The sequence below is a fragment of the Ailuropoda melanoleuca genome, chromosome 1, assembly GCF_002007445.2.
Source record: "Ailuropoda melanoleuca isolate Jingjing chromosome 1, ASM200744v2, whole genome shotgun sequence".
Lineage (NCBI taxonomy): Eukaryota > Metazoa > Chordata > Mammalia > Carnivora > Ursidae > Ailuropoda > Ailuropoda melanoleuca.
In genome coordinates, this window is record NC_048218.1 from 198,140,766 (window position 1) to 198,156,958 (window position 16,193).

Sequence of the window (16,193 nt, forward strand, 5' to 3'; positions counted from 1 at the left end):
GAAAAATAGAATGAATAAAGTGGGACTGTCAAGTGGGAGAAGCTAATTTGGAGGTGACTGACAGTGGGGACACCGGTTTCAGTTCTTGGTATTGAGTTTAAGATGTCTCCAAGTTGGGGAAATGACTGCAGAGATTCTATAACTTTTAGTATAGAACTTAAATAAATAAATAAATCTTTTTTTTTTTTTTATTTAGAGAGAGAACAAGTGCAGGTAGGGGGGGTGGGCAGAAGGAGAAAGAGAATCTTAAGCAGACTCCCCGCTGAGTGCTTTACCACCCTGAGATCATGACCTGAGCCGAAATCAAGAGTCCAGCACTCAAGCGACTGATCCACCCAAGCACCCTTCTTTTATAGAACTTTTAATAGAAGGACACTTTGAAGTCAGATAATCATGAGCTTGAAGATTGGCTCGATTACTTTCCCTGTGATCTTAGACGGGTTATTTGCCATGTCCAAGCTTTAGCTTTGCACATTTTCAGTTATGAAATAATAGGTAGTTACACTTAGAATAGGTGTTAATGTGGAGTGCCTGGATGGCTCAGTGGGTTAAGCGTCTGCCTTAGGCTCAGGTCATGATCCCAGGATCCTGGGATTTAACCCCCGTGTTTGGCTCCTGGCTCAGCGGGGAGCCTGCTTCTCCCTCTCCCCCCATTTGTGTGCGCTCTCTCTCTCTCTCTCAAATAAATTAATAAAATCTTAAGAAAAAAAAGAATAGGTGCTAATGCAAAATTAGCACTCAGTGAGTAGTAGCTAGCAGCAGCAGCATTGGTACTTAAATATATTTCCTGTGCCCCCAGTAACTTAGGACTTTCTTGCAAATCTCTGAATTTTCTCCCTTCCTGACTGATCTCCTCCCTGTCTGTGTTCATTCCCCACCACAATAGCAGGAATGATTTTGTTAAGCACTAATCTTGTCAGGTTATTTCCCTGTTCTAATCCTTTCAGTGGCTTCCACAAGTGATTACTTCCACTCGTCTTTGGGCATAAACGTCTCAGGAAAGCCTTGGTTAAGTTCTCTGTTAAAAAGGCCTAATACCACCTGTATTTTCCTTTCTACTATTTATCATTACTGTAATTATTTGTATAATCTTTCTCCTGTCTACAATACTATAAAATCCATGAAGACTGGCACTTGGTAGGTACTTAGTTAATTTGTTGAGTAGATTGTCATCTTTTAAGTTTCTTCAGGACAGGACTTTTCATACTTAAATTCTTTATTTCTATTAACACTATTATATTTTATTTTTCTTTTTCAAACTTTTATTTAAATTCTAGTTAACATAGTGTAATATTGGTTTCAGGAGTAGAATTTAGTAATTCATCATTTACATACAACAGCCAGTGTTAATCATAACAAGTGCCCTCCGTAATGCCCATCAACCCTTAGTTTGTTCTCTGTCGTTAAGAGTCTCTTATGGCTTGCTTCTTGCGTCTTTTTCTCTTAAATTTAAATTCTTTCCGATATTTAATATATTACTTTCTCTTTAAAAAATTTTATTTAAGTAATTTCTGCACCCAACATGAAGCTCGAACTCATGACCCCAAGATCAAGAGCCACATACTCTTCCAACTAAGCCAGCTAGGCACCCCAACATATTACTTTCTATAGCGTGAGTTCTTAACAGATATTCTTGAATCTAAGTAGTGGTTCGAAATAAGCTTACATAAAATTATCAGGTCAAATAAAGTGTCTTAAAAATTATTTTAGTGTATTTCCGTTATGACATTAGTACTTCATAGAAAGTTTGGAAAATAAAGAAGAAGCAAAAGAAGACCATGTGAAAGTATGGCAGAATTCTTGGCAGGTTCTTTCAGATTGCTTTCCAGAAGTTTCATGGTATACTGTTACCAGCAGTGCTTGAGCAGTCCTGTTTCTTCTCCATTTTCCCAGAATTTAAAAAGTTTATAGGGGCGCCTGGGTGGCACAGCGGTTAAGCGTCTGCCTTCGGCTCAGGGCGTGATCCCGGCGTTGTGGGATCGAGCCCCACATCAGGCTCCTCCGCTATGAGCCTGCTTCTTCCTCTCCTACTCCCCCTGCTTGTGTTCCCTCTCTCGCTGGCTGTCTCTATCTCTGTTGATTAAATACATTTAAAAAATCTTTAAAAAAATAAAAAATAAAAAAAAAATAAAAAGTTTATAATTTGATAGATGATACAAGTATCTTTAATTCCATTTATTTGATCTATGACGTACTCTCCACTGAATTGTAATGTTGCCTTTCTCATGTTAAAATCTTGAACATTGTTGTCTGTTTATGTCTATTCTTCTATTCCTGGTATGGAATACCAGGACTTTATTTATTTTTAATAATAACTCCCAGAACTTTATTTATTTTTAATTTAATTTTTAAATTTTAATTCCTGTATAGTTAACATATGGTGTTTCTATTAGTTTCAGGTGTACAGTATAACGATTCAGCAATTCTGTATATTATTCAGTGCTTACCAAGATAGGTGTACTCTTAATCCCCTTCACCTATTTCACTCCCCCCTCCCTACCTCTCCTCTGGTAACTATCAGTTTGTTCTCTATAGTTAAAAGTCTGATTTTTGTTTTGTCGCTTTTTTCCTCTTTGTTCGTTTCTGTTGTTTTTTTTTTTTAAAGATTTATTTATTTATTTGATAGACACAGCCAACGAGAGAGGGAACACAAATAGGGGGAATGGGAGAGGAAGAAACAGGCTCCCAGCGGAGCAGGGAGCCCAATGCGGGGCCCGATTCCAGGACCCTGAGATCACGCCCTGGGCCGAAGGCAGACGCTTAACAACTGAGCCACCCAGGCGCCCCATTTCTGTTGTTTCTTAAATTTATGTATGCGTGAAATCATATGGTATTTGTCTTTCTCTGACTTAACTTCACTTAACATTTTACTCTCTAGATTCATCCATGTTGTTGTGAATAACAAGATTTCATGCTTTTTATGGGTGAATAATATTCCTCTGTGTGTGTATACACTACATCTTCTTTATCCATTCATCTACTGATGGACCTTTGGGTAGCTTCCATAATTTGGCTATTGTAAATAGTGCTGCAATAAACATGGGGGTGCATATATCTTTTTGAATTACTGTTTTCACGTTCTTCAGGTAAATACCCAGTAGTGGAATTACTGTATCACATGGTAATTCTGTTTTTAATTTTTTGAGGAACCTCCTTCCACAGTGGCTGTACCAGTTTGCATTCCCACCAACAGTGCACAAGTGTTCCTTTTTCTCCATACCCTTGCCAACACTTGTTGTTTTTTGTGTTTTTGATTTTAGCCATTCTGACAGGCATGAGGTGATATCTCATTGTGGTTTTGATTTGCATTTCCCTGAAGATGCATGATGTTGAGCATCTTTTCATATGTCTGTTGGCCGTCTGTGTGTCTTCATTGAAGAAATGTCTGTTCGTGTCTTCAGCCCATTTTTTCTTTTCTTTTTTTTTTTTTTAGATTTTATTTATTTATTTGACAGAGACAGCCAGTGAGAGAGGGAACACAGGCAGGGGGAGTGGGAGAGGAAGAAGCAGGCTCTTAGCAGAGGAGCCTGATGTGGGGCTCGATCCCAGAACTCCGGGATCACGCCCTGAGCTGGAGGCAGAAGCTTAACGACTGCGCCACCCAGGCGCCCCTTCAGCCCATTTTTCAAGCAGATTATTTGGTTTTTTTGGTGTCAAGTTGTATAAGTTCGTTATACATTTTGGATATTAACCCCTTACTGGATATGTCACTTGCAAATATCTTCTCTCATTCAGTAGGTTGTCTTTTTGTTTTGTTGATTGTTTCCTTGGCTGTGCAGAAGCTTTTCATTTTGATGTAGTCCCAATAGTTTATTTTTGCTTTTGTTTTTCTTGCCTCGGGAGACACATCTAGAAAAATGCTGCAATGGCTGGTGTCTGAGAGATTATTGCCTGTGATCTCTTCTAGTATGTTTATGGTTTCAGGTCTCAACATTGAGGTCTTTAATCCATTTTGGATGTTTGTGTGTGGTGTAAGAAAGTGGTGCAGTTTCATTCTTTTGCATGTTGCTGTCCAGTTTTCCCAGCACCATTTGTTGAAGGGACTGTCCCTCTATATATTCTTGCCTCCTTTGTTGAAGATTAATTGACCATATAATCATGGGGTTTTTTCCTGGGCTTTCTATCCTGTCCCATTCATCTGTGTGTCTGTTTTTGTGCCAGTACCACACTGTTTTGATTACTACAGCTTTGTAATATAACTTGAAATCTGGGATCGTGATACCGCCAGCTTTGTTTTTCAAGTTTGCTGTGGCTATTTGGGGTCTTTTGTGGTTCCATACAAATTTTAGGATTGTTTGTTCTGGTTTTGTGAAAAATGCTGTTGGTGTTTTGATAGAATTTACATTAAATCTATATATTGTTTTGGGTAGTATAGACATTTTAACAGTATTTGTTCTTCCAGTTCATGAGCATGGCATATCTTTCCATTTGTGTCATCTTCAGTTTCTTTCATCAGTATTTTATAGTTTTCAGAGTACAGGTCTTTCACCTCCTTGGTTAAATTTAATCCTTGATATTTTATTATTTTTAGTGCAGTTGTAAAGGAGATTGTTTTCTTAATTTCTCTTTCCGCTACTTCATTTTTAGCATATAGAAGTGCAGTGAATTGGGGTGCATGGGTGGCTCAGTCAGTTAAGTGTTCAACTCTTAGTTTCAGCTCAGGTTGTGATCTCATGGGTCATAAGATCAAGCCCCATGTCAGACCCCATGCTCAGTGGGGATTGAAGAATTGAAGATTCTCTCCCTCTGCCCCTCCCCCTAGTTGTGCCCTGTTTCTTTCTGTCCCTCTCTTTCTCTCAAATAAATAAATCTTTAAAAAAAGGAAAAAAATGCAATAGATTTCTGTAAATTGATTTTATTTCCTGAGACCTTACTGAATGCGTTTGTCAATTCTAGTATTTTTTGGGTAATCTTCAGGGTTTTCTGTATAAGGTATCATGTCATCTACAAATAATGAAAGTTTTACTTCTTCATTACCAATTTGGATGCCTTTTATTCCTTTTTCTTGTCTGATTGCTGTGGCTAGGACTTCCAGTACTGTGTTGAATAAAAGTGGTGAGAGTGGATTTCCTTGTCTTGTTCCTGATTATACAGAAAAAGCTCTCCATTTTTCCTCACTGAGAATGATGATAGCTGTGGGTTTTTCATATATGGCTTTTTTTTATGTTGCTAACTCCCATAACTTTAAATATATTTAATATGTGACAGGGCTAGCATTCTTCATTTGTTTTTATATTTTTTCATGTACTAAGATATTTTTATATTAGTTTTCATATATCTTTGGGTTTTTATATTCTTTTTAGAGTTCGCTCTCTAGTTTTTGGGTGAAACAGTCCCTCATGTACTTAATTGCTTGTATATGACTTTTCTCAACAGGATAACTCCTATCCTAGAAATAACCTCTTTTTGTCACCTGACTTCTGATTTGGGGTTTTGTTGGGTTTTTTTGTTTTTTTGACTTCTGATTTTAACTGTAGTTCTATAACCTAGTTGTAAGGGTTCCAGTTTGCAGACCTGGCAAATGGAAAAAATAAGAACAATTTCTTATGTGTATTGCATGTAATCACGCACGTGTATATGTGTATGTATGTATAGATGTTACATATGTGTGTATATGTTTAAGGTTGCCAAGGACTATTTCTTAAGAAGGATTGTTATTGTGAGATTATGTCTTTAATGGCCCTACTTAGCAAATTTAAGGGTTGTGTCGGTCTTCAAAATTGTTTTTGAAATTTACCTAACTTGTAAAATTTAAAAATATGGGAACCACTACTTTATCTCACACCATGATGATTTTCTTGGTGGTAATGGTGTAGTGTTGTTTTGTCCCCCAAAAAAGCATATAGTGAAGTCATAGTTTATGGGGGTTAGCTTTTTAACATCTCAGTGTAATACAAATATAACATTTAGTCATAATTACTTTTATAAATTATTTAGAAAGGGATGGCACCATATTGGTGACATCTCTCAGCAGGTCCAGCATAACCACTTTTTCCATCAAACACTGGAACAGTTTCTTTCTTTGTATAGAAATAAGATAGAGCAGTTTGTTTTTATTTAAGGTTCGTGTTGCACAAAACTTACCCATCTTTCACCATTAGAATCACTTTACGTTGAAAGATTACACAGTGAGAATTGAAACTAAATAAGAGATTCACATCTTGCATCCCATGCTTTCTGCTAGACTTACTCTGGTTCAATGGTGGCATGTTGGTAGGCAGAATACTTACCGCTTACTGTTTTCTGTCTTCTTTCTGAACATCTTCTTCCCCATGGCCCATTCCTGTGCTAAAAAAATCAGGGGTCAGGAGGTGTTAGGAAGATGCTTAGAAAGTATAGGTAAATTCGAGTGAGTATATTTGAATATCTAAAATGAGTCTTAGGGACTGAACTAAACACTTGTTTTAGTAGTGCTACAATATTAGTAGGTGTCCTGCTCACTTAAACTACTTACAACAAGCTTATATATTATTTTTAACATACATGTAACATTTATACCTAAGATAGAGTGAGTTCTTTATAACTATAATAAAGACTTCTTAAATGAATAAGGGCACCTGGGTGGCTCAGTCCATTAAGCGTCTGCCTTCGGCTCAGGTCATGAACCCGGGGTCCTGGATGGAGCCCCGCATGGGGCTCCCTGTTCAATGGGGAGTCTGCTGCTCTCCCTGCTTGTGTTCTCCCGCTTGCACTCTCTCTCTCAAATAAATAAATAAAATCTTAAAAAAAAAAAAGTATGACATGAATAATGGAATGTACACTAACAGGTTTTTTTGGTTTTGTTGTTATTTATTTAAAGATTTATTTATTTATTTGAGAGAGTGTGGGGGTGGGAGGGGCAGAGAGAGAGAATCATCAGACACGTGCTGAATGCACAGCTGGTCACAGGACTTAGTTCCATGACCCATGAGATCATGACCTGAGCCAAAAGCAAGAGTCAAGGGGCGCCTGGGTGGCTCAGTCATTAAGTGTCTGCCTTCAGCTCAGGTCATGATCCCAGGGTCCTGGGATCAAGCCCTGCATTGGGCTCCCTGCTCGGCGGGAAGCCTGCTTCCCCCACTCCTACTCCCCCTGCTTGTGTTCCCTCTCTCTCTGTCTCTCTCTCTCAAATAAATAAATCTTAAAAAAAAAAAAAAAACCACAAACACAAAAAACCAAAAGCAAGAGTCGAACATTTAACTAACTGAGCCACCCAGGCCCCCTTATTTATTTGTTTTTTTAAGTAGGCTCCTGCCCAGCGTGGAACCCAGTGGAGGGCTCTAACTCATGATGGTGAGATCAAGACCTGAGCCAAGATCGAGAGTTGGCCCTTTAACCAACTGAACCACGCAGGCACCCCAAGTTGTTGTTTTTCTTTTTATTTTTTTTATTTTTTTTTTTTATTTTTTTAAGATTTTATTTATTCGACAGAGAGAGAGACAGCCAGCGAGAGAGGGAACACAAGGAGGGGGAGTGGGAGAGGAAGAAGCAGGCTCCTAGCAGAGGAGCCTGATGTGGGGCTCGATCCCATAACGCTGGGATCACGCCCTGAGCCGAAGGCAGACGCTTAACCGCTGTGCCACCCAGGCGCCCCTGTTGNTTTTTTTTTTTTTTTAAAAACTTTTTTTTTTTTTTTTTTTTTTTTTTTTTTTTTTTTTTTAGTTTTTATTGATTTAAGTAATCTGTACACACAGTGTGGGTCTGGAACCCGTGATCCTGAGATCAAGAGTCACACATTCTACTGACTGAGCCAGCCAAGTGCCCCTAAAATACTTTTTATTTAAAGAGATTATAGACTCACATGAAGTTGCACATATAGTACAGAGAGGTCCCCTTGTACCAATCACCCAGTTTCTCCCAGTAGTAATATCTTACATAACTATAGTTCCCAAGAGTAGGAGATTGACATTGACAATATCTTACATAACTATAGTTACCAAGACTAGGAGACTAGATACAGTTTACCTGACTTCAGACCTTATTCAGATATACCAGTTTTTGCATGCACTCATGTTTCATTTTCTTATATGTCTAATGTGTGTAATTCTGTGGTGTTTAAAAAAATTTGTGAATAGTTTGTATTCAGAGAAAAGTTACACAGATAATAAAGAGACTTCCCATATAATTCTCACCCACTCTCTCCTATGACAAATTAGGTTTGTATAGTAGATTTGTTACAGCTAACAAACCAACATTGTTATGTTACAATTAATTAAACTCCATGTTTTATTCAGATTTTACTAGTTTACCCCTAATGCCTTTTTTGGTTACTGGACCCCATCCAGGATACTATATCACTTTTAGTTTTTATGTCTCCTTAGATTAACCTAGACTATGACAGTTTTTCAGATTTTTCCTTGTGTTTAATTATCTTCATAGCTTTAAGGAATACTGGTTAGTTATTTGTCTAATGTCCCCCAATTTAGTTTGCCTGTTGTTTTTTTCATGGTTTAGATTGTTTGATGTTTTTCGTTAACTGGGGTTATAGGCTTTTGAAAGAGGACCACAAAGGTGCCATTTTTATTGTGTCATATCAAGGGCTGTCGCATCATATCAAGGACATGCTATCAACATGATTTATCGTGTTGATGTTGAACTTGATCACCTGGCCGGGGTCATGTTGGCCAGGTTTTTCACTATAAAGTTACTTTGTTCCCTCCCTTTCATATTCTACTCTTTGAGAGCAAGTCCCTAAGCACAATTGAACATGCAAAGCATGGGGGGACTTAAATTCAACCTCTTGGAGGGGGGGATTATCTACAGAAATTATTTGGAATTCTTCTGCCAGGTATTTTTTAAGTTTATGGAAACAGCATGAGTATTGATATCAGTCTAACGTATCTGTTTTTTGCAGGGTGGGAAACCCCGTAAACACCGGAAGGATCGGCTACAAGATTTAATTGATATAGGCTTTGGCTATGATGAGACAGATCCATTTATTGATAACTCAGAGGCTGTGAGTAATGTATCTTTAATATAGCAGCAATTCTTTGTTTGGGATAGAAGTCAAGGATAAAGTTACTTAAATAGTTCAGTATTTGTTTTTACTAACCAGTCCTTTGTTGATGTACATCTAAATTGTTTCCACTTTTATGTGCTTACAAATAGTTGAGCATCTGTGTACATTTATCTTTGTGTACTTGAGTAAATATGTAAGGTAATTAGTGTAAATACATGTATAGGATAAATTTCTAGCAGTGGGATTTATTGATCAAGGGTATTTACATCTTGAATTTTTATTGATATTTCCAAACTTGGGCAGGTGTATTTTCAAATGACTTCTAGATAAGAACCATATGAACTTGAAAATTGGAGCTACTGAGTTGAAGTTAATCTGGCAGACATCTTTAAAATGTACTTCTTTTTTTTTGTTGCTGCCAACCCTTACTACGCTGGTGATGATTGAAGCCAGCCTTTATTGCCTGTCTGTTTTGATCAAGCCCTACAGCTTTTCCCCTGGAGTCTTCTTTCTCTTATAAAATGAACAGGAATTTAGGAAAGCATTTAAGGGCTGTAGCAGTCCGTTGATCCCATAGCAAGTGAAAGAGGGCATACCGTGTTTGGAAGTAGGTAAGGTATATGTTCTTACATTCTTCTCAGAGCACTAGAGTAATCCAAACCCTGGACTTATGGTATCCTCTGCATTGTTAAGTGATTACTTAGAATACACAGAAAGTGACACCAAGGTAAGCATTATAGTACTACCTACAAATTAGTTTTTCTTCTTCCTGTTACTACACTGCTTGGTCATGTAGATGAATACGAGGCATACAGTGGTAGAAGAGTGACAGGTAGAACTTCCAGCAGGAGGCATAGTGTCATACTCCTAAGTTATTTTAGTGTCCTGACATAAACTGGTTTACCATACCAGACAGCCTGGTGTATAGGAGTAAAATACTAACAATGCCCTTTGGAGTAGAGAAAGGTTGACAGACCTTTTTGTAGGTTAAGGGATGGGATGTTTTTAAGAGTCTTGACCTTGATATGAAACACAAGTCAAAATTCCTAGATTCTAGACTTGAGGTTTCTAAAGATTTCTAAGCAAATCTTTTGGCGTTACCCAGTTTTCTGTGCTACAGGCAGAATATTTGAATAAAGTGTTTTTCAGACTGACTTTTGCAACCCATAATGGGATTATGTATCAATTTAGAGAGTGTGGCCAGCATTTTTAATGAAAATGAAATAGAACAGAATAGGAGCTATCATAGCAAATCGTAGTAGATTATGTGAGTTTTTAATGTGTATATGTGTGTGTGCATGCACTGGGTTTTGATGTGTAATGTATTTTCCCCTTGGGTGGTGGTGAAGAAAATTTGAAAGCTACTGCTTTAATAAATAAGGACAAATTTTGTAGGTATAAGTTCTTGTATAAAAATTTTAGAATTAGTTGCTGATATTTAGAGGATGAGGTAGTTTCCTGTTTTGTAAGAGGAAGTTGAATAGAATACAGCTTGTTTATTGACTTGCCAAATAATTTCGTGTTATCTTTAACAGATTATTGAGTTCTTTTTATGAGATAATTCAAACATAAGACAAATTATAATCCAACCAAATGATTTTCTGTTCTTTTCATTGATTGTATTACTAGTAAGCTTTCACTGTTTGTAATTATTTGATAGAGAGTGAAAATAATCTGGTTCTAATTAATTGTCAGAATCATGTGCTACTTATTACTATAAATACCTGGAAATAAATGCTTGTGAAGGTTATTTTTAGTCTCACTGATATTGCCAGATTTTGTAAAGACTGAAAGAAAATGTTTTTCTTTATTATTAATAAATTATAATACCAGGCATGAATAACACTTTTATTTAGGTTGTTTCTTTTAAATTTCACTAGAACTTTCTGAAGTAATGTTGTCACTGTTACACAACCCCAAAGTATTGATGTTAAATTATTTCCTCTGGGTCACGATTGCCAGTCATTGGCAAAGGTAAATCCAGGCCTTCTGATTTTCAAGTTCAGTGTTCCTTTGCCTCTTAACACGTTCTACTTAAAAGGGTAAATTAAATATGCACAAAGAGCTTGTTCTCCTGAAGAGTGTTCTGATAGGGAAAGCTTATTAGTAAAATACTACAGCATACAGATGTTGAATACACCTGCGTTGTCCTGTAATATAGTGATGAATGTGTTTCCTGTCGGAGAACCTGCTTGGTATAGTGGATAGTTTGAAATACAGTCAGAGCTTCTACCATAAGCTTAAAAAATTACTCTGGCAAGGTTCTTAACCTCTAAATTTGGTTTTCACTTATAAAATGGGAATAATACTTGTCTTTTTTGCCTCAAAGGTATCAGGAGGACCAAGTGAAATAATTTATATGAAGAAGCATTGTAGATTATAAAGCAGTGTAAGCAAAAAGTACAGATGTGTTTGTCACAATTACACATTTCCGAAAATAATTACTACAAAGTCATTTCACTTTTAATTCTCTACTCTTCACATCACTCCTTTGCTTATGGATAGTACTGGACCCTTTCTGAAGGTTTTACCCATCGGTCTTTATGGTAGCCCATCAAGTGAAGCAACAAGAAAGCAATTCATTCCTTTTTTCCCCCCACTTCATTTCTTTTTGATTCAATATGATTAAACTGGAAATTCTTTCTTTTTCTGTTCACAATTCAATTGAAAAGGATCCAGGTTAAAAGCAAAATTTTTGTACATAGCCTTAATATTCTTACAGTAACTAGTACTGTCTCTATCTTCCTTGTCCATGGCAAAGGATTCTCCTTAAAAATCTGACTTTCTTAAAAATATAAAATTTGAAGAACCTGTAGGTAGAGTTCTGGGAACCTCAGGTAGCAGGTATCTAGCTCTGTTAGATAAGTAGTTCGTTTTTTCTCAGCCACTGTGGACTCCATCGTTTGGTGAAGATTGACTTTCATTTAATGTTAGCTTTTTGTCCATTTTCATCAGGTGAGAAGTGATAAACTTTAAAATCCAAGCTTAGAGGACATCAGCTTAAGTGATATTTTAGGTCAGACCTTCAGTCTAGTTTAGATAATTAGCATCTCTTGCTCCAAAAAAGTACCTGGCTCATTACAGTGTATGCTTACTGAACTGGGCAGTTATTTTTCTGCTTCCTTTTTAAATACATATGCTATTTTTGTTTTAAAAATTTTCACCTAAAAGTGTAGAGCTAAGACAGAAGAAATATTATTCTTTATTATTACTTTTATTTTTTTTATGTTTTTATTATTCTTTATAATCTTATGAATAAAATTATATACTGATATGGTGGGAAATGAAATTTATTCTTTGCCTGGAGATTTAGTCATCTGTTTTAACTTGTTTCAATTTCTCATCAGAATCATTTGTTCTTGGGGTGCCTGGTTGGCTCAGCTGGTAGAGCATGTGACTCTTAATCTCTGGGTTGTGAGTTTGAGCCCCACGTTGGGTGTAGAGGTCACTTAAAAAATACATAAATAAAGATTTATAAAACAAAAAAAAGACTCATTAAGAATAGTATCAGTGATCTTTAAATTTTTCTCAGCAGGTGATAGAATTTGTGTCGTTATTCCAGAATTTCCATTCTTTATAAATACTGAGTAATCTGGGCTCATTTTTATCCCAGATACTTTTTTAAAATTTATTCCACAGACATCCTTATTGCATTCATTGCATTCAGTTTTATAGTTAGGATTTAAGGAAGATTCTGACATAGTGATTGAATTTCTTTGATATATTTATAGAATTAATCATAGGATATATCTGAAACCTTTTTTTTTTAAATATAGTATGACGAGTTAGTTCCTGCTTCTCTAACAACAAAGTATGGAGGCTTTTACATCAACACTGGCACTCTGCAGTTTCGCCAAGCTTCAGATACTGAAGAAGAAGATATTACAGACAACCAAAAGCACAAGCCACCCAAAGTAAGTTTATCCAGCATTGCAGTAGTAATGAATGTTCAGTTAATAGGGTGTACTTTTTAAGTTTACTTGTGAAGATAAGGAAAACTAAAATGCTAACAATTGTTTAATGAATCTGTAGTTATTTACATGCATTAAGGTAAAATTATGTAGATAAGGGGAAATTGATACTTGCATCATGGTAGAATTGTATTTTCTTTTAAAACTTCTTCCTCCAGGGGTGCCTGGGTGGCTCAGTCGTTAAGCGTCTGCCTTCGGCTCAGGTCATGATCCCTGCATTCTGGGATTGAGCCCCGTTCTGGGTTTGAGCCCCGCATCGGGCTCCCTGCTCAGCAGGAAGCCTGCTTCTCCCTCTCCCACTCCCCTGCTTGTGTTCCCTCTCGCTGCCTCTCTCTCTGTCAAATAAATAAAATCTTAAAAAAACAAAAAACTTCTTTCTCCATATGTGGTCTAATAATCTACTGTTTGGGGGATAAGGGTACGTTTCTAGGATAAGTTAAGACTTGGTATAGAAATGATTAAAAGCCATTACCTTTCCTGAGATGTAATTTATAAAGCTAATTCTATGGAATGTATATATTGTTTTAGGAAATGCACAGTGTCCTTAAGTGTTTCTTAAAGTGTGATCCAAGGACTTACTTGTACCAGAATCACCAAAATGTCTCTTAAAAACCAGGCAATGCTCTAGACCCCAAGAATCTGCATTTATAACAAGCATTCCTAATCTACACTGAACTTTGAGAGAAAACACTGCCCTGGATGCTAGATTGAGAACATCAAAGAGTAATCCATTGATATTCAGATAAGTGATACATTCTTCTATCATTTGCAGATTCCCAAAATAAAAGAAGATGATATTGAAATGAAGAAGCGGAAGCGGAAAGAGGAAGGGGAAAAGGAGAAGAAGCCAAGGAAAAAAGTACCCAAACAATTGGGGTATGTAAAATTAAACATAGGGTCATAGCATGACCTGCTGCCCTTTTAGAAAGATATATTTAGCATTAATTCATTCAGCTTAGCTAGATCTAATTTAATAACTCTATTTATAAATGTCAATGACTGTTAACTTATATTTTAAGAATATTAATATGTATTAAGTATAAGTATTAGTAAGTAGAAAGCTTTGTCATCGTGGTTTTTTGTTTTTGTTTTGCACATGTTATCTTTATTAAGTCTTACTAGTATTCTTTAACGGAAAAACACACAGACGAGTAGTCTACATTGAAGAAATCTTATTTTTATAAGACCATTAAGAAGAAGCCTTTAAGGGGGTGCCTGGGTGGCGCAGTTGTTAAGCGTCTGCCTTCGGCTCAGGGCGTGATCCTGGCATTCTGGGATCGAACCCCACATCGGGCTTCTCCACTGGGAGCCTGCTTCTTCCTCTCCCACTCCCCCTGCTTGTGTTCCCTCTCGCTGGCTGTTTCTCTCTGTCAAATAAATAAATAAAATCTTTAAAAAAAAAAGCCTTTAAGATACTTCCAGGTATTCTCTTCAGTAATGCTTCTTATTTTTATTCTTGGACTCAGGTAATATTCAGCCCCTATAGGTACCACAAATGCAGCAAATCCCCATTTGAATCCTTTTAATAATGCACCAACAAAGGAAACATTGTTTGCAAAGCCACCCGTGTATCTCCAAGCTTCATTGTGGCCCCATGGATCCCTTAGCCCTCGTGCAGCCAGCTTCTTCTGGACAATTTCTAATGGTGTCTCTTCTGTCTTCCATTGTTTATAATCTGGAAGTTTCAGTTTACTATGGCCATGTTCATGCCTGTGTCTGTGGGCCATGTCTGACAGCAATCTGACCTCTTACGACACTCAGTATTCAATCTGTCATCTTAGATTTTATAATTAATATTGTATTTATTGATTAATAAGTAGAAGGCCTTATCATTTTAGACACGGTGTTTTAGATCAGATTTACAAATTAGTTCATTAAGTATTTTGCTCATTACAACTTTTAACCAACAAGAACCAGTTTGAAAAGATGCTGTCAACCTTGAACAAATGTTTTAAACTTTTTGTGCTAAAACTAAGCTTATTAGAGGACTGAGGATTGGCAGTAGTCTTTGTGTGAAAAATTTATAGTTGTTTTACTATTTAAAAAGTCACTTATTGGGGCGCCTGGGTGGCACAGCGGTTAAGCGTCTGCCTTAGGCTCAGGGCGTGATCCCGGCGTTATGGGTTCGAGCCCCACATCAGGCTCCTCCGCTATGAGCCTGCTTCTTCCTCTCCCACTCCCCCTGCTTGTGTTCCCTCTCTCACTGGCTGTCTCTATCTCTGTCAAATAAATAAATAAAATCTTTAAAAAAAAAAAAAGTCACTTATTTAGCTCTTCACGCTTGTAACTTTAGGTAATGATGTTGTCTCTAAAAATGAAGTAGATTTTCTCGTAAGACTTAAGCCGTAAGAATAAAACGTTCATACCATGCATTCATAGAATAACCAGTTGCTCTTGCTTCTCCGTGGTTTTTTGGAGAACTAAGGGACAGAAATTATGAGAGGCTGGATTTTCTTCCCCTCCTTACCAGGGGTTGTGCATCTGAATTTTGGGCCATCGGTATTAAAAAAGTTGATGTAGGGAGGTATTTATCCTCCTGTAAGCACGAGATTTTAGTGACCCTGGAGTCATTAAGAAACAAGGAAAAACATGTATTACTAATGCATATATTAAAAGTTCATTATTTACAAGTAAACTTCATTGGGAAAGTCTGTAATGCCTTTTATTGAACTTGTCATTTTCTCAAATTCATAGCTTATTCATACAAATATTTATTAAGTATCTGTTGTATACCAGGTGGTGTTGTGGTTTGGAGTATATAACAGTAAATGAAACGTGGGCTTGCCTCGAAGGTACAGGTCGTCTTTTTGATTCTGTAGTGCGCATAGAAGCATATAAGCCATAGAATGTAGAAAAGATTTCTAGAGAAAGTGATAACTAAACTGAAACCATCTTTTCCCCATGGTTTCTGTAGGGAGAACATTGTCATAGAAAATTACGCATATGTGATTGCCTCACATAGCTGTTCCCAGAATGAAAAGTGAAAATGATCAGAAGGTAGCAGCAGATAGAATAGGGTCTAGACAGATTATGCATTTCTTTGGCAGTTTGTAGCACAAACCACCTGGAGTATCAGCTTGAAGTTGTACTTGTGTGAGCTTCTCTGGTCGTAAAGCAACTCTGTTTTTCAGAAGTGCATTTCTTTACTTGGTTAATTTTTTAGGTGATCACTTTATAGAAGTGCTTAAGAATGTGAACATTCCAAAAAGAGTAGTAAGTTTAACTTCATATACTCTCATCAACCTGAGCTACATTCAGTTTTGTTTGTTTCTGTTAACTTTAGT

General features: G+C 36.8%; 1 protein-coding gene and 1 pseudogene across 6 annotated transcripts in view; one reads left to right on the forward strand and one right to left on the reverse strand.

Moving 5' to 3' along the window:
* UBN2 (ubinuclein 2) overlaps positions 1-16,193 on the forward strand; it is a 76,858-nt gene that overhangs the window by 17,475 nt on the left and 43,190 nt on the right. For 4 of the 6 annotated variants that reach the window (XM_011218288.3, XM_034637844.1, XM_034637824.1 and 1 more), the window contains exons 3-5: positions 8,834-8,935; positions 12,715-12,852; positions 13,682-13,785. In XM_011218288.3, coding sequence (XP_011216590.2) covers positions 8,834-8,935; positions 12,715-12,852; positions 13,682-13,785 — 344 coding nt within the window. The remainder of the gene's footprint in view (positions 1-8,833; positions 8,936-12,714; positions 12,853-13,681; positions 13,786-16,193) is intronic. The other 2 variants (XM_034637843.1, XM_034637838.1) reach the window with 1 other exon arrangement.
* On the reverse strand, positions 14,341-14,636 carry LOC100482320 (annotated as a pseudogene).